Source organism: Myxine glutinosa, chromosome 4 (assembly GCF_964187855.1).
Source record: "Myxine glutinosa chromosome 4, kmMyxGlut1.1, whole genome shotgun sequence".
Lineage (NCBI taxonomy): Eukaryota > Metazoa > Chordata > Myxini > Myxiniformes > Myxinidae > Myxine > Myxine glutinosa.
The window spans coordinates 99,287,769-99,313,400 of record NC_136264.1 but is presented as its reverse complement, the minus strand read 5'-3'; the positions used below and the strand labels follow the sequence as shown (position 1 = coordinate 99,313,400).

Here is a 25,632-nt window from a genome sequence, read left to right as displayed (position 1 = left end):
CCCCTCCCCCCCTCCCACTCTCCCCCCTCCCACCCCCTTCCATCCCTCACCCTCCCCATCCCCGCCTCTTCTCCCCTCTCCCCCTCCCCCTCCCTCTCTTCTCCCCTCCCCCCCGTTCCCCTCCCCTCCCTTCCCCCCCGTTCCCCTCCCCTCCCCTCCCCCGCCCGGCAATGCCGGGTACTTCTGCTAGTATATATAAATATATATATATAGACTTTTTTTTTTTTTTTTTTTTTTTTTTTTTTTTTTTGTATACAATATCGAGGCTCGTGAAAGAGCGAACATTAATCACACAGAAAGACAAACCGACACATAAAACATATAACATAGGGAGCGGTAGACAAGATGGGGAGAGAGGGGGAAGGACACAAACACAACATTTGAGAGCAGGGACCGAGAGACATGGAGACATCGAGAGATCTGAGAGAGGGCGAGGGCTTTGGGGGGGGGGGGGGCGTGGGAAGGGGGCAGTGGGAGAGGTATAAAACATATGGACACTGCCAGGACTTCCAGGAAAGAAGTTGGAATTTCAAACAAGGTGGATCTGGGGTGAATTAGCGGGGGTAGAAAAGATCAAGGTTTTGGATGGGGGAAGATAAGAGATGGTGGTGAACAGCTGTTTTAAAGACCTGGAGGGAGGAGTGGGATTGAAGGGAGTGAGGGAGTTTGTTCCAGAGGCGGGAGAAAAGAGGAATGAAAGAGTGAAGGTGAGCGGAGAGCCGAGATTTCGGCAGTTTAACCATCAGAGGGTTGCTGGCAGATCTTGTGCGACCTGTAGGAATATTTGGGGGACAGAGCACAGAGAGAGCTGGGGGTGCAAGGCCGGAGAGGAGTCGGTAGAAGACAGAAAGACCACCTACCTGCCTGCGGTGAGTGAGTGAAAGGCCCTCAGAGATAGCTTCATCGCGGGAGATTCCAATAATTCTGAAAGCTTTGGTTTCAACAGCGTGAAGCCGAGCTAGGTGTGAGGCAGGAGCACCGGCCCATAGGGGAGAACAGTGGGACTTGGCATTTAATATGGAATATTTTTTTTGTGGGGGTGAACTTACTTTTCAAGATGTCTTAGAACCAAAAGTTCATTGGAATTATGTTTAAATTATTCTAGATTTTGTTAATGTGACCTTTAAAAGAAACAAAAAACACATTTGACATTTTGAAGCAAATAAATTGATCCTTGAAAGTGATGTAAACTGATATCGAACTCAATTCATGGACAAAAAAAAAAAAAAAACCACCTTTAGAGGCCATTTTTCCCCGCAAGCGGGGGTTGGCCTTTTTCGGGAACCGTGGTTGTTGTTGTTTTTCGGTCCCCTTTTTGAAGCAATGTTTTACGGCCGGATGCCCTTCCTGACGCCAACCCTTTTTGCCGCCTTTAACGACAATCAGGGAATTACCAGTGAACTGGTCCTCAATTGTGTACTGTGTACTGTGTACTGTGTACTGTGTTACTGTGTACTGTGTTACTGTGTTACTGTGTGACAGTACTGTGTTAAACTTCTGTACGTTTTCCAGAGTATCTCTTTATTTTGCACATTAGCCAAATTTTTTTTCAACAAAAACAAAAGCTAAATTATGACTGGGATTACGGACAGTAAAATTACAGTTCAGTACTTCGTGTAACCCCCACGAGCATTCAGGAGAGCACGTACACGTCGAGGCATGCTGCTCATGAGATTTGCCAAGGTTTGGACAGGAATCGCTTGCCATGCAGTGACAATAGCCTGCTGCAATTCACGCACAGAGGCAGGCTGCTGGTCCAAGTTGTCGATTTGACGCGTTAATTCTGCCCACAAGTTCTCTATCGGATTCATATCCGGAGACATGGCAGGCCACTCCATATGCTCTACACCACGGTCAGCAAGAAAGTGTTGGATCATGCGAGCACGATGAGGCCGTGCATTGTCATCTTGGAAGACAAAGTTTCCTCGAAAGGCTGCACGAGCAAATGGAAGCAATGTTTCTTCCAGAATGGCCCTGTACTTGAACTGGTTCAGGTTTCCATTCAGAACAACCAGGTCAGTTTTGCCCCCTGCATGAAAAGCAGCCCAAACGGTCACCCCACCACCTCCAGCTTGGACTCTTGGCACTATACAATCTTCGTTGTGGGCTTCATGCACTTGTCTGCGCACTCGGACGCGGCCATCTTGACGATAGACCAGAAATCTAGACTCGTCACTGAAGGTCACGTGATTCCAGTGTCCTGGCTGCCATTGACGGTGCTCTCTGGCCCACTGCAATCGGCGCTGGCTGTGTTGTCTGGTCAGGCGTGGCTTTCTCATGGGACACCTGCCATGATAGCCTGCTTGAACCAGTCGTTGGTTTACTAGCCTACTGGATACAGGCACTTTTGTCAGTTGCTGCCACTCAGCCCTAAGCCGATTAGCTGACTTGGCACGGCCATTGCAGACTAACCGGTGCAGCTGGCGATCATCTCTCCTTGTGGTTCTGCCTGGACGTCCTGGCCTCGGTATTGGAGTAGGGACACCCCTCTGAGCATTTCGTTTCAGGATCTTTGACACCTGAATTTGAGTGATGCCATACTGCCGAGCAATAGCACGCTGTTTCATGCCAAAATTTCGTAAAGCCACCACTCCATGACAAACAGCATTGTCAAGTTGATGGACCATCTCCAGAGGAAGCGGCAATAACTTTTGTAGACCTGCAGCAGTTGTTTTCCACTAATACAGAACGCAACAACCCTTTATATACCTGATTGTGAAGCCAGTCGTCAAATGTACCTGTCCTTACATTTTGTCACGCCACCTGTGATATAATCCTGTTATTGACTTCTTGCTGCGAAAGACAATCAGTGACATGGTTCTTTCAACAAAGACATCACCGAAGGGTAAAAGAAACTCACCAGATTGATATACTGAGTTCAGAAAGTAAACCCAAGTCAAGGAAAAAAAAAAAATTCCATATTAAATGCCAAGTCTGTATATAGAAAATTTCACAAGTTAATTAAATAAGAAAAGTCGAAATGTCATATCAATAAGTCATCACTTACAATAAGTAAGTAAAAAGCCAAAATCACATCATTTCGTCCTTGTCACACACCCAACCTGTCCACAAGTTTTAGCTGAATCCATCTAACTTGAGATCTTCTGTATACACTTGCAGACAGATGTGGGTGAAAACGTAACCTCCCATCGGTGGTGGAGGTAGAAATGTAGGTGGTATGTCTGTCAGTATCAGCCGTGGTTTAAAAAAGAAAAATGTTTGTTTGTTTTTAGCAGAGATCGTAAGGTGGATTAAAAAACATCATTGCAAAGTCGAAGTTGTGCGTTGGTAGTGGATATGCGCAATAACTTGTATACAAGTAAATAAATAAAGAAATAGCAAAAATAATGCAATCCTGTTCTGTTCTCCAAAACAATTATTTTAAATTCCGAATTAGCTACTTTCCAGAAATCATTTGACTTGCCACATGCCCAGATATTGTGACATGCATCTGTTGAATATGAAATATATTTATCCAGTCATTTTCGATTGGAGGGAGAGCACGGGTGGACTGATGACATCAAAATTTGAATCCCCTGGCAGGGCTGACACCCAGTTGGGGGGTTCAAAGAAAACAGCAAGCTGGTTGTGAAACAATTTATTTTCAATTTCATACATCTGTATGGATGATGTGTGTGGGAAATTCTGAATGTTAGGGCTTTATGGACAGCGATTGTATCATTCATATTGACTTTAAAAAGTACAGTGGTGTCATGTTGTATATTTTTACATTAAAGGTTTTGATGTCGTGTCATTGTCAAATTTGAAAGTGTAGTTGGTATGACGAATATTCCTAGATAGAGCTTGGAGCAGATGAAACTTTAAGAAGAAACCTCTCACATCTTGCACATTTTTGGAAGGACCCGAGAAGCCCGAAGGAGCTGGTTGTGATTAACCAACAACGTTCTGCAACAACTTTGATCGATCAGATGATCCTCAAGCGAGAATGTTCTCAACAGTCTTTGGAGGAAGTGATGACAGCAGTGGTGACTGGCAATGTGGCCACGATACAGAACTGGCTTGCTTGTGGTAAGTAGCTGCACTCTTTAGCAGAGTTGTGAAAATGCCTTTCCGTCCTTCAGTCATTTTTGTTTATTTGCACGCACACACGCACGTAGGCCCACATAAGATCAATATCACAGACACATGTACACAAGGTTAAATACAAACAAACAACATATGCATGAATGAAATTGAATTTTAATATTCTGTAGGGATCAAAATATTAAATAACCAAAAAGGTTATGGGCCGCACGCAATATGACAAAAAACAAGACCAGAAGTCTAACAGCGTAGCTGGGCTTGTAAAATATTATAAACCACAAACACGTATAATTAGCTTTTTAAACTGTTGCTAATGCTGCTTATAACATTGAACAAAGAAATTTGGAGGAATCCCGACATCCCTGAGGTAAGTTTTACTTACAGAACTGAACGAAGATCTACTGTAATCTATATACCCCACAAGGGTTGGGTAAATAACATGACCTTGCAGCTAAAGTAGCGTTTTTCGTAGCGCCTTTTGAAACCCACCAATTAAGGTTTTGTTTTGAAAACCACAAATGAAACCCACTTTTCCTGCTGTTTAACACGAAACTGAAAGGGAGGAAGACCGGGGTGTGCTCATTTACCAAGCCGCTAGCTAGCGCTTGCCAAGCCAGTCGTTCCTTAACGGTTTTGAATGGAGTGCTTGCTCGAATGCTCAAACCACTTGGCGATCTCTCCACAAGAAACTTGGTAAATGAACACACCCAATGTTCTTGAGACCCGACCATAGATCGACTGTAATCTATATACCCCAAAGAGGAATGACCCTTCCTGCCGATCCCGTAGTGAGCAGGTGTGCTTGTAAATAAAAAGTCGGTCGGTGGAGTCGGCTGTCATAATGACATCATAGACATCATAGACGTAATGATGTAGCCGTAGCGTGACAGCCGGAAACAAAGCTGCCGCTACTTTAATATCTAGAAGATGATGTATTTTAACCTCCAGTAACTTTGCAGTCACTACGAAGGGATTAGTGTTACGATTAGATTTACTATAATAACGTTACGTTATCATTATTCTGAAAATGATATTATTTAAAAAAACTTAGGCTAATTCTTTACTTCCGCGTTATTTGTACCGTACACCGCTTATCATCGATTCATGAACCATACACCACTTCAATCTATAAACTTTGCAATAACGACAAAGGGATTGCAGTGTTATGATTATATTTACTATAATATTAGTATTAACGCTATTATTATTATTACGAAAACAACACCACTGCATTAAGAAACCTGGGCTAATTTGTCCGACGCGGCCTGAAGGTGAGGCATTAAGTCCAATTCTAGTTTCCGGATCTGGATTTCACCAAAATCGAATCCAAAATCTGCTCGTCCTTGTCACTCACCCAACCTGTCCACCAAATTATGTCTGACTCAATCAACGACTTTGAGTAATCCTGCTCACAACCAGACAGACAGGGTTGAAAACATAACCTCCGTCCACCTTCGGTGGCGGAGGTAATAAAGAAGCAAGCCGAAACATATATCAATGACAAAAGTGAAGAGAGATGGATGTATCTCGGACATGCAATGAGGAAATATGAAGACTATTTGATAAAAGTTCTGGATAATATTTGACCAGTTCTGGACACCAATAAATAGAGGCAGACTAATAGAAACTTGAAGGACTGTCCAAACAGAACTAAAAGCTTTCAATGGGAGGGAAGTGAAATAAATGGAAGATTTGGTGATGGATAGGACGAAATGGTGAGATTTTGTTGTCGGTGTCAAAAGACATTCGGTTAAATTTAACTTTATGTTGCATTAAAAAGAATTTGTTGGGTTTTTTGTCATTACCTCCGCCACCAAAGGTGGATGGAGGTTATGTTTTCACCACTGTCTGTCTGTCTGGCTCTCTGTTTGTGAACAAGATTTCTCAAAAAGTTGTGGACGGATTCGGACGAAATTTGGCAGAGATGTAGCGTATCTCTGCATAACACCAGTCTTGAACACATTTCTCGCTGACACCGTATTTCCTGTGCATAGCCATAATCCCGCCATTTTCCTCTGGTAACTTAACAACTACCAACTTAAAAGTATGATTTGCATGACTTTACAGGAGGAATTTTGAGATAACGTACTAAGGACGGGAGTTGTGGGAGATATGTTGAAGGCAGCAGGAAGTTGGGGTGTGAAGAGAAGACAGAAATCTGTAATCTGGTGGTGAAAGAAGGCCGCATTCCAGTGGATTGGGAACTGAGTACCCTCGTCCCTCTATACAAGGGGAAAGGTGACCCTCTGGACTGTGGCTCGTACCGAGCAATAAAGTTATTGGAGCATGGAATGAAGGTATTGGAAAGGGTGTTGGAGAGGAGGATAAGGAAGAAAGTGAAGATCGACGAAATGCAGTTTGGATTTATGCCAGGAAGAGGAACGACAGACGCGCTTCTTTGTCCCCCGTCGCACCACGGAGCGAAAGGGGTACTATGGTTTTCCCCTCCGTCCGTGTGTGCGTGCGTGCGTAAGCGAAGGACCAAATTCTAATTTGGTGTGTGGGTGCAACTAGGCATATGGAAGAACCCCATTGAAAATGAGGTCGCCACGTCAAAATCCAAGATGGCTGTCACTATATTTAAACCTTGTGAGCGGAATATCTTGAAAAATAAATGAATAACTAACTTCTAATCCGGTGTGTGGGTGTATTGAGGCATAAGGAAGAACGCTATTGAAAATTGGGTCACCACGTCCAAATCCAAGATGGCCACCACCATATATTTGTCTGAACCTTGTGAGCGGAATATCTTGAAAAATGAGCGAAGTACCAACTTCTAATCTGGTGTGTGGGTGTATCTAGGCATAAGGAAGAACGATATTGAAAATTGGGTCGCCACGTCAAAATCCAAGATGACCACCACCATATATATGTCTGAACCTTGTGAGCGAAATATCTTGAAATATAAACGAACTACTAACTTCTAATCTGGTGTGTGGATGTGTCTACGCATAAGGAAGAACGCTATTGAAAATTGGGTCGCCACGTCAAAATCCAAGATGGCCACCTTGCGTCTTCGACTTTGTCAACTCACATCACTTCACCGACGGGGGACCGAGGCGTAACGCTTGTATTGCAAGGCAGTTGCAGGAGAAGTACATGGAGAAGAGGAAGAAGTTTTTTTCTTGGGTTTGTTGATCTGGAGAAAGCATTCGATAGGGTTCCACGCAAAGTAGTGACATGGGCACTGTACCAGTCACTGGTTGAGAAGTGACTGGTTGAGAAGAGTGATGGACATGAATGTAGAAGGAAGTAGAGGACGGGGAAGACCGAGAAAGACTTGGCTAAAGGTGGTGGAAGAAGAAATGCGGGCAAGGGGGTTAACAAAGGCAGATGCATAAAATAGGGCAAAATGGAGAAGATTGTCATGGGGCCCGCAAGGATAACCCCCGCTCCAGCAGGGAAAATGGCCTTAAAATGCCTGTTGTTGTTTGTTGTTTTCTCCATTCATGTCCATCACTCTTCTCAACCAGTCACTTTCATCCTTCCTCAACACATGGCCAAACCATCTCAACCTGTTTCTCTTCACAGCATCCATCACAGGCTCTATTCCCATCATCTTTCGCAATTCATCATTTGTCTTCCTCTCTCTCAACGATACTCCGCACATCCACCGAACCATTCGCATTTCCACCCTTTCCAGCCTTTGTTGCTGCTCTACGTTCATCAGGCATGTCTCGCTCCCATAAATCACAACACTTCTCACACATGCAGCATACACCTTTCCCTTCAGCTTCAACGACACTCCCCTCCTCGTCAGCACGCCACTCAGTTCCCGAAACTTCTTCCATGCACATCTCACTCTATCAACCGTTCCCGAGTCTGATGCACCTTCTCCATTCAGGATGTCTCCGAGGTAGCAAAATGTTTTCACGCCTTCTCCAAGATCCAACTCAACATTTCCTCCATCTGCAGCTCCCTCTGTGCATACCTTACACTTGAATGTACCTGACACACTGGTTCATGACCCTCAGACCACTACATTTTTGATGAGCCCACTCAGCGCACATTGTACATTGAATGGAGTTCACTCCGACACCCTTCCTGCACACGGCCACTTCCCAGTTCTTTCCACCTCACCACATGCTTTACCACTTGCCATCACTTTCATTTTTTCCGATATTCATCTTCAGACCTTTTGTCTCCATACATTCCTTCCACTTGTTCATCTTCTCCTTCAGTCCATCCATACTTTTTGCAATCAACACCATATCATCTGCATACAACAGCTCCCACGGTAAACCCTCCTTTACGTTTCGAGCCAGCACCTCCATCACAGCTACAAATATTAGTGGACATAGTACCAACCCCTGATGCACTCCCACCTTCACCTCAAACTCACCACTGTTCCCATCCTTCGTTCTTGCAGCTGTGCACGTTCTTTCGTACATTGCCATCACTACTCTGATCAACCATTCCTCCACTCCTAAGTTCCTCAATGCCCATGTCACTACTTCGTGTGGAACCCTATCGAATGCTTTCTCCAGATCAACAAACCCAAGAAACAACTTCTTCCTTTCCTCCATGTGCTTCTCTTGCAACTGCCTTGCAATAAAAAGTGCATCTGTCGTTCCTCTTCCTGGCATAAATCTAAACTGCATTTCGTCGATCTTCACTTTCTTCCTTATCCTCCTCTCCAACACCCTTTCCAATACCTTCATTCCATGCTCCAATAACTTCATTCCATGCTCCAATAACTTTATCGCTCGATATGAGCCACAGTCAAGAGGGTCACCTTTCCCCTTGTATAGAGGGACGAGGGTACTCAGTTCCCAATCCACTGGATGCGGCCTTCTTTCACCACCAGATTACAGATCTCTGTCATTCTCTTCACACCCCAACTTCCTGCTGCCTTCAACATATCTCACACAACTCCTGTCGGCCTTCCCGCTTTTCTACTCTTCATTGCTTTTATCGCTTCCTCAACTTCCTTCTCAGTTATCTTCTCTGCCGGTCCTAAAACTGGGTGACTCTCGATGTTTCCATCCCATTCATTCTCTGCATTCAACAGCATTTCCATATATCTCTTCAATCTTCCTTTAATTCCATCTGTGTCCACAGCGGTTTGTCCCACTTCATCCTTCAAGCAACTCACCCCCATCACACCTCTCTTTCGCTATCTGCTTTGCAATCCTGAATACCGCTTTCTGACCCTCTTCCGAATCCAAGCATTCTCCGAAAATTTTCCTACATGCCTCCTGCGCCTTTGCTACCTTTCTTTGCATCCTTCTTGGCTGCCTTATAACTTTCATGCTCTGCCTTTTCTGCCACCCGTACCCTTCGCCTTCTGCCACTCCTTGAACTTCTTCCTCTTCTCGTCAATCCTCTTTCCAACTTCATCATCCCACCACCATGTTTCCGAGTGCCTCGGTGGTCCTTTTGTCCATCCATATACCTAACCAACGGCTCCCAACAGACTATCTTTCATTGACATCCAACCACTTTCAAGCTCAACCACATCATCCTCTGCCATTCTCAGCCTCTCTTTTAATGCCTCCTTTACTGTCACCTCTTTCAACCTCCACACCTTCATTCTCGGTTGGTACTTCACCCGCCGAGCTCTCCTCGCACCTTTCACCCTTATGTCGCAAACAACCAAGTGGTGCTGTGAAACAGCATCCTGCCCCGGGATTACCTTTGTGTCCTGGAGGTGCCCCCTATCTCGCCTATGCACCATCAGGTAGTCAACGGTTGTCGTCGACCCACCTGATGTGTATGTAAACAAGCTTATCCTCTTTCTGAAACTGAGAAGAGCAATACCCTGGCCTACGTCATTAATGGGTTCCATAAGCCGTAACTCGGTTTTTGACGTAAACCGGGCGTAATGCCTTAAAAATGCCTTAAAATGAAGACAAACACCGTAACCATGCAGCATTGATGTTAAGCACTGCCTGGTAGATTTTATAGTTTTTCCAAAACTGCCGGATGTTGATGCCTTCCTCCTCGATGTTGCATCGACAGCCTGACGAAGAGTGCGGCGGAGATCGTAGCGCTTAAAAAGCGCTATCACACCCTTGTCCATAGGCTGGATTAGCGATGTGGTGTTGGGTGGCAAGTGCACCACCTTAGCATTGGGGTCGAAATCACTGAGGTTCGTGGGATGGCCAGGTGCATTGTCCAAAATCGGCAGCAATTTAAATTGAATTTTCCTCTCTCGACAATAGCTCTTCACAGCCGGGATGAAATGATTGATGAACCATTCTTCAAAAATTATGACGGTTACCCATGCCTTCATATTATTCATCCAAATGACGGGAAGAGACGCCTTCAGGATGTTCCCAAGTGCCCGGGGGTTCGCCGCATGATACACCAAGAGCGGCTTCAGCTTAAAGTCGCCGGTGCAATTACCCCCAAGCATTTGCGTTAGCCGCTCTTTTGCGACTTTGTAGCCTGGCATTGTCTTCTCCTCCTTTGAGATAAAGGATCTTTCGGGCATCCTCTTCCAAAAAAGGCCCGTTTCGTCGGCGTTGAAGATCTGCTCGGGCAAGAATCCCTCGTCCTCAATGATCTTCTTCAATGTGTCAGGAAATTCCTCGGCTGCTACGGTGTCGGCAGCTGCGGCTTCACCCTGTATCTTGACGTTGTGCAAGCTGAAGCGCCGTTTAAAGCGTGCAAACCATCCAGAGCTTGCAACGAAGGTTGTGTCCTTATCCTCCGGTGTACTTCTTCAGAAGATCCTGGAACCAAGACTTCGCCTTCTCCTGTATCAGCAGCTGGCTCGTTGGTATGCATTCATATTGGTATGCGTTGGTATTATGATGTAGGAGTGACGTAAAGTCGCACCTAATGACATTCGCTGAACTGAAATTTACTCTAGAAGAGTGGCGGAAAGTCGGATTTGACGTCGGTCGAAATGGCGTAAAACGGGGTATTGCTGTATTACAAATCAACAAACCCGCTCCATCAGCAAACTCTAAAATCCTTTCACCTTTTCCATTCCTCACACAATATCCGTAACCCCCATGAACTCCCTCAGCAAACTCTAAAATCCTTTCACCTTTTCCATTCCTCACACAATATCCGTAACCCCCATGAACTCCCTCAAAACCGTCTATACTCCTTCCCACATGTCCATTTAGGTCTCCTCCGACCACAACAACTTCCTCATCTTTCACGTTTTCCATCAGCTTCCCCATTGCACACCAGAACTTGTCCTTTTCTTCATCGCTCCGACCGACCTGCCGAGCATATCCCGAGATGAGGTTCACCAAGAGCTTTCCAATCATCATTTTCACCATCATCAACCTTTCACTCACTCTCGTCACACTCACCACACTGTCTACAAACTCCTCAGAAAACGGGACACCAACACCATGCATGCCTTCTGGGCACCCTTGCCACACAAACTTGTATTTCTGTTGTCTGCCTAGCCTTCACCATTCTCACACCACTTCCCTTCCATCTCGTCTCCTGCACACAACATATGTCCACTCTTCTTCTGACCAATACTTCTCCCACTTCTCCTGATCTCCCTGTCATTGTCCCTACATTCCATGTCCCAAACCTCAGAAACCGATCTCCACGTCGGGCATCAGACTTTTCGTCATCATAAATGGAGTGATTTCCACCCTGAGCAACAATTGAGCTCAATTGTTGCTCAATTGAGCAACAACAGCTCAGCCGCGAAGTGGTAGGTCACACAAGCTCACAGCGGTACCACTGAGTGCTGAAGTGCGTAGCGCTTAAAAATCGTCTGTCCTCAGTTGCAACGCACACTACCGAGTTCCAAACTGCCTCTGAAAGCAACATCAGCACAACAGCTGTTCGTCGGGAGCTTCATGAAATGGGTTTCCATGGGCGAGGAGCCACACAAAAGCCTAGGATTACCATGCGCAATGTCAAGAGTCGGCTGGAATGGTGTAAAGCTCGCCACCATTGGACTCTGGAGCAGTGGCAACGTGCTCTCTGGGTGATGAATCGCGCTTCACCATCTGGTAGTCCGACGGACGAATCTGGGTTTGGCGGATGCCAGGCGAACGCTACCTGCCCGAATTCATCGTGCCAACTGTAAAGTTTGGTGGAGCATGAATAATGGTCTGGCGCTGTTTTTCATGGTTCGGGTGAGGCCCTCCAGTGAAGGGAAATATTAACGCTACAGCATACAATTACATTCAAGACGATTGTGTGCTTTCAACGTTGTGGCAACAGCTTGGGGAAGGCGCTTTCCTGTTTCAGCATGACAATGCCCCCGTGCACAGAGCGAAGTCCATACAGAAATGATTTTTCGAGGTCGGTGTTTAAGAACTTGACTGCCCTGCACAGAGCCCTGACCTCAACCTCATCGAACACTTTTGGGATGAATTAGAACGCTGACTGCGAGCCAGGCCTAATCGCCCAACATCAGTGCCTGACCTCACGAATGCTCTTGTGGCTGAATGGAAGCAAATCCCCGCAGCAATGTTCCAACATCTAGTGGAAAGCCTTCCCAGAAGAGTGGAGGCTGTTATGGCAGCAAAAGGGGGACCAGTTCCATATTAATGCCCATTATTTTGAAATGATATGTTCAACGAGCACATACGGGAGTGATGTTCTGGTGTTCACATACTTTTGGCCATGTAGTGTATGCAACAACACTGAACACCATAATTAGTTTTTTATACACTTCATTTATGCACTGCCAAAAGGATGATTGGCTTTTTTGTTGTGTCTGTTGGTTGAATCGCAATACCGAGAGTAGTGGAAGAGGCAGATGTACCTTAATCTGGAAATGAGTCATTGTTTGTGCATCATTTGGATTGGGTCCTTTTAATTTGTGCATTGCACACAATTATTACTAAATGCACTTTGCCCAATAGGATGTATGGTTGAGCTCCATTCCCATGGTCGGAGTTGAAATGCAACTTTTTATTCACAGGCGGCAATGTGAATGCAAAGCTCCAAAGCGGTTGGAGCCTGCTGATGTATGCAGCACTGTGTACGCACCTCAATATAATCCAAATTCTGCTGCAACACAAGGCTGACCCCAACACTAATGCTGGTAAGTAAGCCTCCTTTCCTTTTCACAAATGCCTGCTTATTCTCATACACAGGTCTATCCAACTGTGACGACTCTCAGGTATACTCTCAGGCCTGGTACACTAAATCCTTTAACGGGGCTGTAGTAGTCAAACCGCTTCCTTTTCAACATGGTTAACAACTTTAGGTCACTCAGTAAGACTTTTAACAAGGGTGGCCATCCTTGGGGAAACCAGAGAACATCACCCTGGAAATCAGAGTTAAACTCTCAAACTCTCAAAAAAACTCTCAAAACTCTCAAACTCTCAAAAAGAGAGTTTGAGAGTTAAACTCTCAAAAAAAAACAACCAAAAAAAACCCCAAGCTCCTTCATTGGTAGTTGGGGCTGGCAGATGGCCTAGAGGTATGCACACTGGCTGCCGAGAGAGGACTGGCCTAGAGGAATACATATGGGGCAGCCTAGGCAATTTCCCAAGGCCTTGCACTGGGGTGGGCCCTGATAGTCGGTGGGGTGATATATTGTGATTGGTGGTGGGGATGATGGTGAAGATGTGGATCTGGATACTGGAATTTTAAATGTCATTCTTCACCATTAAGAGATGGGGCAAAAACAATATATAGTATGATATTGCTGTGCGACTCCCCCTCGGTTAAGCCCGGGGAAATCGCGAATGGCAATCGAGCTTAATGAGGCGTTTCCAATTAATGGCGGATCATACACGAGCAGGGGGGGATTGGGGGAGAATGCCGCTTACCTTCACGGCCCCGACGATGTCTTCTCCCTGTGGAAATTAACTCGACCCGAGACAGATGTAAAATGTACAAAAAGAATATTTATTAACGGAACCCGAGAACAAAGAAACGCGCCAATAAATAAATAATGTTTCTAAATCGGGATCCCGCACACCTCACTTCAACAACAGCACAGTGGAAGGAATTAAATAAATACAGTCACGTGAAAAAGTAAGTACACCCCATGTAAAGTTTTGACTTTTTCAACATATTTCAACATACAGCTATTTGATCTTCATTTCAACAATATTGATAGATAAAGGTGATATAATATAACAAATATCATGAAACATTTACATTTTGTAGTCCATTGTATAATTTAAATAAACATAAATGCAAATTTCGCATGTGGAAAAAGGAAGTACACCCCTACATTTATCACTACTTCAAATACCTAAAATTAGAATCAGGTGCACCAGCTCAGGTGCAAATGATTAGAACATTGTTAGAGAGGATCTTGGAGGAACCTGTCTTATTTAAACCTCAGACATTTAGTTTGGTTTGCTCTTTGTTGTTGAAGTGTGCGGCGTCACCATGCCTAGATCACAAGAGCTCTCTGAGGCCTTCAGAAAGAAGGTTATAGATGCCTACGAGTCTGGGAAAGGATTTAAAAAGATCTCCAAACAACTTGAAATCAATCATTCGACTGTCCGGAAGATCATCTAAAAGTGGAGAAGATTCCAAACAACTGCCAACTTGTTCAGGCCAGGCCGCCCCCAGCAAGTCCAGCCCAAGAGCAGACCGCAAGATGCTGAAAGAAGTCTCTAAGAACCCCATAATGTCATCACGGGACCTACAGGTAGCTATTGCCACTGTTGATGTCAAAGTGCACGAGTCTACCATTAGAAAAAGGCTGCACAAATTGGATCGACATGGGAGGTGTGCCAGGAGGAAACCTTTGCTGTCCAGAAAGAACATCAGGGCAAGACTAAAGTTTGCCAATGAACACCCCTTTTTTTTTTTGTATACTGAATCGAGGCTCGTGAAAGAGCTAACATTTACTTCACAAACAAATCAACCAGACAAACAAGATATATAAAAAGAGGGAGCGGAAGACAAGATGGGGAGAGAAGGGGAAGCACACAAACACAACATTTGAGAGCAGGGAGATGTGTGGAAGGGAGAGGGCTTGGGGGGAGGAGGCGTGGGAAGGGGGGGGGGGGGGGGGGAGGGAGAAGTATAAAACACAAGGACACCAAGGACTTCCAGGACAGAAGTTGGTATTTCCAAAAAGTGGAATTGGGGTGAAATTAGCGGGGGTAGAAAAGATCAAGGTTTTGGATGGGGGAAGATAAGAGATGGTGGTGAACAGCTGTTTTAAAGACCTGGAGGGTGGAGTGGGATTGAAGAGAGTGAGGGAGTTTGTTCCAGAGGCGGGAGAAAAGAGGAATGAAGGAGTGAAGGTGAGCAGAGAGTTTTGATTTTGGCAGTTTAACCATAAGAGGGTTGCAGGCAGATCTTGTGCGACCTGTAGGAATATTTGGGGGACAGAGCCCAGAGAGAGCTGGGGGGGGCAAGGCCAGAGAGGAGTCGGTAGAAGTCGGAAAGACCACCAACCTGCCTGTGGTGAGTGGGTGAGAGGCCCTTGGAGTTAGCTTCATCGCGGGAGATTCCAATGATTCTGAATGCTTTGGTTTCAACAGCGTGAAGACGAGCTAGGTGTGAGGCAGGAGCACCAGCCCAGAGGGGAGAGCAGTATTCCATTGAGCTGCGGATGAAAGCCTTGTATGTGGTGAGGAGCTCAGGTGTGCCAAGGAAGGACTTCGCACGACGGAGGATGCCCAGTCGGCGACTGGCTTTGGAGGCCAGATTTGAAATGTGGTTTTCCCAGGAAAGATCATGGCAGATAGTGAGACCCAAAAGCTTGAGTGACAGAACTTCTTGGAGAGGATTATTCAGAAAGTGGATGGGAGGGTTGTGCAGTCGGTCTTTTCGGAAAGACATCCTAAGAGTGTGAGATTTGTCAGGATTGACTCCACCTAGGCAAAGACCAGCACTTCTGGAAGAATGTGCTCTGGACAGATGAGTCAAAGGTAGAGCTATTTGGCGACAGTACCAGAAGACATATTTGGCGAAAACCAAAGACAGCATTTGACCACAAGAACCTGATACCAACTGCAAAGCATGGTGGTGGAAATATTATGGTTTGGGGCAGCTTTGCTGCATCAAGGTCTGGGCATCTCACCATCATATAATCCACTATGAATTCTTCATTGTGCCAGGGGGTGCTTGAGGATAATGTGAGGCCATCTGTTGGATGGTTGAAGCTTAACCAAATTTGTCCCTTGCAACATGACAATGACCCTAAACATACCAGTAAATCCACCAAGGAATGGCTGAAAAGAAAGAAATGGAGGGTTCTGGAATGGCCAAGTCAAAGCCCGGATCTAAATCCCATCGAGATGTTGTGGGGGGATTTGAAACGAGCTGTGCATGCAAGAAACCCCTCAAACATCGCACAGCTGAAATAATTCTGCATGGAGGAGTGGGCAAAAATTTCTCCCAGTCGATGTCAGAGACTGGTAGACAGTTATACAAAATGCCTACTTGAGGTTGTTTCTGCCAAAGGGGGCAATACCATCTATTAGAGCCAAGGATGTACTTACTTTTTCCACATGCGAAATTTGCATTTATGTTTATTTAAATTATACAATGGACGACAAAATGTAAATGTTTCATGATATTTGTTATATTATATCAGATTATCACCTTTATCTTTCAATATTGTTGAAATGAAGATCAAATAGGTGTATGTTAGAATATGTTGAAAAAGTCAAAACTTTGCATGGGGTGTACTTACTTTTTCACGTGACTGTAAATCGTTGTGGGCTGTGGGTGCGTCTTATCTGTCTGGATGTCAGGTCCGTTTGGCCGTCCAGGCTCTGATGTTCGCGCTCTGTCAGGCCTCACTGAGCACCTCGCTCGCGCCGGTCTCACCCGCTCAGCGGCAAGCCTCGCTCGCCTGTGAACGCCAGGGAGGAGAATCGACGCGCTCCAACGTTTCCCCAACGTCCATCGTAACGCAGGCAATTCGCGGTTCGCAAAGGAGAAGAGGTCCAAACGGAGAGAAAGGCAAGGGCAGAAGGGAGGTTCAGGCAGGAAAAAGCCAAAGCGAGAAGAAGAAAAATATCGGCGAGCCAGTTGTTTTATTGCCCGTCCCGTGACGTCCGCTCTCTCCCTCTGCCAACCAGTGCCTCGTTTCCTTGTGACCTTTCGTGCCTTCTTACGTCACCGGCGTTTCTCCTCCAATCAGCGACCTGCTTCTAGGTCGTGGTTTTGCGGCTTCCACACTGATTGGCCGTGGTGTCATCGGTCGGTGTTACGTCATCATGTGACATGTCATTGTCGGTGGCCAATCAGTGTGGCACGTTCTTCATAATCCCTACCCTCCAATCAGCGACCTGTCTCCAACCCACCCCCCCCCCCCCCCCCTGTCAATCACAAGTTCTCCTGGGCGTGGCTCTCGGCCTGCCTGTGCGATGTTTGTCTTCATGGTGTAACACTGCACGGCCGTTTGCTGTCTGCTCTTCCGGTCAGTTTTATCGTCTTGTGGCGGAGGGGGATTTAATTAGTGTGTGCACTTATGGATCTATCTAATGTATGTGATGTGTTGCCATAAGGGACACCGGGATGATCACAGAGGTTTCACACGCGGGAATTAGCCTAATCCCTAGAACTATTTAACATGTCCCATTCCTCGTAATGGGGACAAAGATACAACATAATCCGAACAAACCGCCTACACAAACTTATTACAGGTGAGGATTCCCTATCACGACAGACGAAGCACCTACCTATGCAGATCTACCAGGATCTAGATATGCCCTACCCAACCGATATAACATTATTTTCAAAAAGTTGTGGATGAGTTTTGACAAATTATATGGATGAGTCAGTTAGGTGACGAGCCGATTCTGTTTTGATTCAGGTCCGGATACAGATCCGGTCTATCGATGGGATACAAAATGTAAACTGTTCAGCCTGATGGAGGTATGCACTCCACAGGTTGCAGTTGTAGTTTCCTTTTCAATATTGTGTTTCAATACTCCAGGAATGTTTCGATACTCTAGCAAAGTATGCCAATACACACATGACTTATTAGTCTGAGTCGTTCCCATTTGAGGCAGTGAAGGGATTGTAGCAAGTTCCCCATAGCAACTGCATGCATGGATGCACTTTGTTTGATTATTTGTGCATGTGCAAGTGGTGCGGCTACATGGTGTTGTGCACTTGCACTTCAGAAGTTCATTGCACGTCTGTGGGATGGATGGATGGTGCATGAACCTTGGCTCCAACAATACTGATTGCACTCACCTTCCATCCATTGTATAATGTAAATGGGAGCTTTGGCATTGATGCCATTGCTTTGCACTAAATAATAATTGTTAGTGGGCATGATGTGCATATTGTACCAAGGCGTCATGAGTTTTTGAGGTAGGGGCTCTGGAGGCTTTGATCTGATTCTGGAGATCTGATTCCCCCCAGTTCTTCAAGACAGCTGTTCACCACCATCTCAGACCAACATCTACTCTACCCCCATTCTGGAATTTCTGATGCAATGTGACCCTCATCGAGTAAGTGTCCCAGAACAGCTTTGGCTACTAAGTGAAGTGTTTCATCAGTATTGGCAACTGAGAGGGGAATCGGAGTCAGTTTAAGAGCTTCTATAAGTCAATCTCCCTTCCACCTTCTGCAGCAATTACCGTAAAACTTTGACGATAGCGCGCACTTTGTTTTACCCAAAAATCTTTTTAAAGTCAGAGGGGCGTACTATACATAGGTCAAATTTGTTTTTGTAAGTTTTTTTTTTTTTTTTTTTTTTTTTTTTTTTCCAGATTGAAACGATCAATACACACATGATGTAACGTAACGTAAGTAACGTAAGTAGTAGATGTGTAAGTAACGTAAGTAGATGTAAGTGTAACGTAAGTAGATGTAACGTCGAGGACGTCTTCTAAAACGGAAGTGGCAATACTCAAAGAACAACAACAAAGAATAGCTAAATGTTTAATATAGAATATATAATCTGTAAGTTCATAATCATGAAGTAAGTAAGTAAACCAGTGTTATACAAGTGAATAAAAAAATGTATGCTAAATTAAAAAGGCAATGTGGGGATGGATGACAGTCTAAAAACGGTCATAAACAAGATAGGGATGATGTTGGTTCAGAGAGTAGCTAACATTATTGCCATCACATAACAATCCCTACATCACTGCCTCCAGACTATTGTCTAGGGCTAGGCCTAGCTAGAAGTAATAGAAGCTCCTATATTTCATTTCTGCATAAGTATAAGAAGCTCCAATATAATTTCAGGGACTTCTTGCAGCTTCAGTTTTCTTTCCTACTTTTCTTTTTTATCAACTTAGAGTAACCAATCACAAATGGAGATAATTATATAATGCTGTTATTAGAGATGTTCATGCAGTTTGTAAGAAGTTGATGATCATGCACTGATATTATAACATTGTACTCGGGCTGCTAATTTGTAACGTCTCATTATGAGGCTACATTACAAGAGTAATCAAGTACTGTGGTAACCAGTGGAGTTTGTAGAAGCTTGAAGCAATAACTGATTAAGTGTAAATGAGGCAGTGATGTAGGGATTGTTATGTGATGGCAATACTGTTAGCTACTCTCTGAACCAACATCATCCCTACCATGTTTAGGACCTTTTTTAGACTGTAGTTTGTCATCCCCACGTTGCCTTTTTAATTTAGCATAATTTTTTTATTCACTTGTTTCTGTAATTTTTTACAATGTTGAATAACACAATGGTATATTAGGGCGGGCCATACCTTTTTTTTTTTGGAAATCAATCGAGAGGGGTGTTCATATTACGTATTTTGGTGTGTAGAACACAAATCTGAGGTTTTTAAAAAATTCTGATAACCCTAACCTACATCAATTTGCAGTTGATTATTATGAAATTTTTGATTATTTTGCTATTCTTCTGGAAAAAAAGAGAAGTTTTTTATTTTGAAGTTCGGGCTTTTATTTTGGTAACTTCCTGTTGGGACGGCAGTTGTAGCCATCTTGTTGCTGAAAGCTCGATGTTGAGGAGGTTGGCAATCCTTATCCATCCGTCTTCTCTTCTCTTCTTATGGCATTGCCAGTAAGTACGTTTTTGATAAGGAACCTGAGGAACAAATAGATAATAATTTTAGATGTAAATTACCTTGTTTTATATTATATTTGTTAATCGATTTGTGTACTTACCTATTGCCAGCCTGAGTTACATGTGAAGGAAAATAGTGACCTGTGAAGTGAATATTTTGACGGTTTTCTGTAATACCTGTGTAATACCTTAATATCTGTCTGTAGTGGATACTTACCTGGGTATTATTGTTTTTATTTCAGTGTGAACTACTAAAAATGGCTCAAGTCAGAACAAGGATGAAATCAAGTTCTCATTTAAGTAATCTTGTTGGCACTGGGCAGGAGCTGTTGGTGTCTGAACTGCCAACTGTGAGGGATATCCTGAGGTATGGCATCTACTTGAGGGAGCAAAGTGAAGATGACAGGAGGAACTACCCAGTGAACCAGCTCGTGTCTGACATCTACCCTGGTCTGATTTGTCAGTGGAGCAAAGCTAATGCTCTTTTCAAGCCTCCTGTTATCAATGAAAAGGTGACCATCATGTCCAAGCTCAAGGAGGTCTGGAATCAGGCAGTGAAGTTTTCTCTTGGGAAGGGCAAACTTGATGCCAAAGAGAGGTTCATTGTCAAGTTAGACAAGTTATTTGATATTTTGACTTGCAAGTGTCAGATTACCAGTTGTGAGGGGGGAGGCTGTGAGGCCGGTGAGGGCTGTATGATCCAAGCCCACATTAACTGTTCCTGCAGCAGAGAGAAAATGATTCCTGTGAAAGATCTTGCCTACATTAAGGGACAGAAAGAGAAGGTTGGAAGTAAAGGACCCCACCAAATGGGGAGCCCTGATCTGCCAGAGCACAAGAGACAGGTGAGGACATTGGAAAGGCAGGAAAATAAAAAGAATGCAGAGAAAAGGAGAAGGAGCAAGGAGGAAAATGCTGCAGCAGCAGAGAAGGCAGCCAGGAAGGATGTTGAGAGATTTTTGTCAGATGGTGATGAGGATCTGGAATTGGAGAGAAGTGGTGCTGAAGATGAGTTTGTCATTGAAGTTGAGCTCTTCCCTGAAACTGACACTGAGCCTGCAGCTTCAGCAAAGGTCCAGAAAAACTATGATGAGATTCCAAACATTGCCCTTGCTAGTGTAAGGTATGGCACAGGGCTGAGGCCAACTGCAGCGATAGCAACTGCAGCTCTGATTGATGCAGGAATCATCACAGAAGACAATACAAGTAAAGTGATTGATAAGAACAAGGTCAATAGAGCACAGGAGAAGTTGATGACAGAGCTGGGGGAAGAGTTTGATGAGAAGTGCAGGGAGGAGGGGGGGATCTCCTGCATCCTCTTTGATGGGTGGATTGACCTGACCAATGTGACGATGGAAGCTGAGGGCAGTGACCAATCTTTTCCTGCAAAGATCAAGGAAGAACACGATATTGTTGTTAGTGAGCCTGGTAGCTACTATCTGTTCCACTTTACCCCAGAGAAAGCAACTAAAGAGGAGTCACATGCGGAGCAGATTGCTAAGGTCCTGCTTGCCTGGCTGAAAGAGAGGGGTTTTGATAATAGTCCTTGAGCCAACCGGCCATTTTTTGAAGTGAATGCTCCGGGGGGGGGGGGGGGGGGGGGGGGGAGTAATTCTCATTATGATTTTCCATTAGACCAATGTCTCAAGTGTCAGAAAAGGTGTGATGGACATCTGAGAACGGTAGCTTAGTGCCCGGATGGACGCCATCTTTGAAACCACCCAGCTCGAAAATGCCCATTTGGTGGGGTACATTGTTGCACGTGTATCTGGACTTCTATACTAGCTATCGATGTGCGGTTGACGACTAAATATACGTCCGATGTGTACCGTCTAAATAAAAAATAATATGAAGCATTTTGTTTTAGATTAATTATTATAAAAATCAATTATCGAAAAAAAATCATATATTTTTCAATATTTTATTATTAGACTTGTACTTTTTTTAGTGAAACAACACTGGTATGATTTTCCAAATTATGCATTGTGCTACACCGTTTATCTGTCTATAAAAATAACTCAAAAACTAAAACATATCATCCACCACGAGTGTACACAAAAAATATATGAAAAGGCATGCACTTTCCACAAACCGAAACTATGTCAGTTGGAATTTCCCGCCGATAATCAACCCACAGAACCCAGTGCCGAAAGTGACGTCAGTCTATTCTATATCTATATTCTATATTCTATATCTCAGTCTGAGATTTGTTGCGGTGACCTGATTAATTTCTGAGGGGGGGAGGGGGGGGGGGGGTGGGTGGCTTAAGAACTAAAAGTGAACATGTTAGATGGCGCCACATACAACTCTATTATAGAGTTGTATTGTGGCGCCATCTAACATGTTCACTGACTTGGATGAGTATGTCTATGTAAGCTGGCGAGCTTTTCGGATATCGGAGTAATCTAACGTCAGTCTTTTTGTTCTTTCAGCTGAGATGGCCGGTGTCGAGGCGAAACGGGCGAAGATTGAACCTGAGTCCGGAAAGTGTATCCTGTGCAGCAAGAAGTCGCCACTCTCTGAACTAAGCAAGGCAGCGGGCAACAGTTCTTGGAAGACATTGTGTGAGGCAGCCGCAGTTAGAAACTTTTATCCAATTCTAAAACTAGTCCAAGAAGGCGCAGTTGAACTTCCTAATATTCCAATATTATACCATAGGGCTTGTAGATCAGACTTCACTCACAAAAACCACCTAGCTACTTTGACCAATGCAGCTAGAAGTTCTTCAGTTGATACTGGCGATGCGGTGCGACGGCGATCATCACGGGAAGAGACAGGATCAACTTCAACGGTCTACGATGATAAATGCATTTTTTGCCAGCGTGCTTCAAAATTCATAAAAGGCAGTCATACCCGTGAAACAGTTGTCTTGGCTGTTGAACTTCGAGCAGATAAGACAATAAGAGATGCTGCGACAGCTCGCAATGATGAGAGAGTTTTGGCATTGACTACACGAGATATGGTTGCAGCTGAGGCTCACTACCACTTCTCCTGCTATAGAAACTACACACGGCCCCAAAAACCTCAAGTAGAAACTGACATTGAAGATAATATCGAGAAAAAAGAAATGATACGATGTATATTCAATTTCATTCGCACTGACTTGTTCTTGAACCCGAGGATTGTTCCAATAGTTGATGTTGCAACAGATATCCTGTCTTCAGATACATTTTCAGTTGATGTTCGTGACTCCATCAAGAAGAATCTGCAGCGCACATTACAAAGAGAGTTTGGAGAATCGCTCATCTTCTTCAATGTGAAACACCGTGTATACTTGATGCCCGATAATCTGACAAAGCGAGAGATTGCTGCAGAGTGCGTAAACCTGAAAGCAGAAGTGAAAGCATTTGAACGAACGGACGGTGAAAGTAACATTGTGCGTGCAGCTACTTCACTGCGACACCAGATCAAAGATGCTCATTACAATGAACGTTGGCCGCCTCAGCCAGCAGAACTCACTTCAGATTACGTGAAGATACCAGATTCTCTTCGTGTATTTCTGCATACTTTGATTTGCGGGAGTGGGGGTAGCTCTGCGCGTGCCGACACACTGGTATGGTCGATGGCTCAAGATATCATCAATGCTGTACACCGGGGTACCATCAGAACATCGAAGCATGTCCTACTTCCGTGGGTCATGAAAACGCTCACCGGTAATACAGAGGTCATCAGAATATTGAATCGACTCGGGCACGGATGTTCGTACACAGTTCTGGAAGAAATCGAGACAGCGCTATGCATAGACAAATTAGCAAGTGTGGAGAAAGATACAGTACCACTTCCGTCACATGTGCACCCTTCGGTCCCGACTGTATTAGCATTCGATAACATCGACAGGCTAGAGGAATCGCTGAGTGGTGGCGGAACATCGCATCGCGTCAACGGTATCATCGTCCAACCGAAGTCGCAGTCGTGTTTGCCGCCCCAACCTCCATCGGCAGTATCCAAAGCAGATAAGAAGCGATCTATCCCATCATCCAGCGATTTAGTTCCAATATACAGCGGTGGGAAACGAGAGGGCCCACCTGCAATCAAGCCTGCAGATCTTTCTGACACTCTTGCAGGCGCAACATCCCTACCGGATCCCTACAACATCCCTATATCTACCGGAGCGGCTGCGAGGGAGGACGTTTCTAATGACCTACTCAACACCCTGCAAAAGGGGGAAGCGGCGTATCAAAGCTTCCAGAAACGTCTTGAAGAGGGAACAGGCTTCCATGACACATTGAACAAGCTAAACTTGAAGACCTTTGGTAAGATCAAGCAGAAAGTTGTGAAGGGCACAAACAAGGAGATCGTCCTGAGAGCTGACAGACAACTGTTTGCCACCATGATACTCATCGCCAAGACAAGGAACCTCGACATGCAACTTGTCCTTTGTCACCCACTAGGGCCGTTACCATGGTCTTTGGCAAACGTTGATGGGTCAATGAAAAAAACGAACAAAGCTGCACTTGCGAAACACATGGAAGGTCTTGTGGAACCAGCCGAGAACGTTGACAAGCGAAGTGCAACAATAATTGATGCGATGGCTCTCATACAAAAGATGCATGGCGAGAACGACACATTCGAAGAACTATCTGACCGCATCCTTGCTGCAGCGCTTCACGCTGGTCAAGGCAGTGAGCGCATCGATGTTGTCTTTGACACATACACAGAAGAATCCATCAAAGCAGCTGAGCGTGTGAACCGCGGTTCAAATGAAGGCATCAGTTTCAGCGAGATCAGACCCGCACACAAAATCATGAACTGGCGGCGTCTCCTTGCTTGCAGCCAGACAAAGGAGAAACTGGTTGTGTTTCTGGCGGAGTCGTGGAAACATGAAACAAATCGCGAAAAGCTAGGCAACAGAACACTGTATGTCACCTGTGGTGAAAAATGTCTGGTACTGACCCGCGATAGGTGGAAGTTGGTGCAAGCACTCGAATGTAGCCACGAGGAAGCAGACACGCGTATGTTTCTCCACGCAAAGCACGCCGCTACCCACTACAAGACGATCATTTTAGTGGCAGATGACACCGACGTTCTGATCATCAGTCTTCATCTCAGCAGAACCATCGATAGTCAGCTCTTCATCAGACGAGGAACAAAGGTTCGAGTCAGAATGATCGACGTTGGAAAGTTGGCTGCGGTATTGGGGTCTGGAGTTTGCAGTGCATTGCCAGGGCTTCATGCATGGAGCGGGTGTGACACTGTGAGTGCTCTGGCTAGCCAAGGAAAGATAAAGGCTTTGAAGCTTGTGCAAGGGAATGAGCTGTATCTTCAAGCATTCACAGATCTGGGATCTTCGTGGAATGTACCAACAGACGTCTTCAATAGCATTCAGGCCTTCACGTGTCAGCTGTATGCCAAGAACACGAAGATCGTCGGTGTTAATTCGCTCCGTTATCACATGTTCTGTGCAAAGAAGGGCCAGATCGAATCTGGACAATTGCCGCCTTGTGAAGACTCCTTGATGCAGCATACGCTTAGGGCCAACTATCAGGCGGCTATCTGGCGACGCAGCCTTGAAAACCTACCAGACGTCCCAACACCATCAGCAGGACATGGTTGGGAACTCGATGATGGCGGTTCGCTCACAATCCGATGGATGGCGGGTCTACCAGCTCCAGATGTCGTCTTGAATCTCATCTCATGCACATGCAGAAGGACGTGTCGACCGTCAGATTGCTCCTGCATACTGAATGGGTTGAAGTGCACTGTTGTGTGTAAGCTGCAGGGAT

At 45.0% G+C, this 25,632-nt stretch overlaps 1 protein-coding gene across 2 annotated transcripts in view; it reads left to right on the top strand.

Annotated features, from left to right (window-relative positions):
* The window catches only part of ASZ1 (ankyrin repeat, SAM and basic leucine zipper domain containing 1), a 144,733-nt gene that overhangs the window by 47,514 nt on the left and 71,587 nt on the right, over positions 1-25,632 (top strand). The window contains exons 2-3 of one of the 2 annotated variants that reach the window (XM_068097607.2): positions 3,861-4,029; positions 12,899-13,021. In XM_068097607.2, the coding sequence (XP_067953708.2) occupies positions 3,861-4,029; positions 12,899-13,021 (292 nt within the window). Of the gene's footprint in view, positions 1-3,797; positions 4,030-12,898; positions 13,022-25,632 lie in introns of both variants that reach the window. The other variant, XM_078776200.1, reaches the window with a different exon arrangement.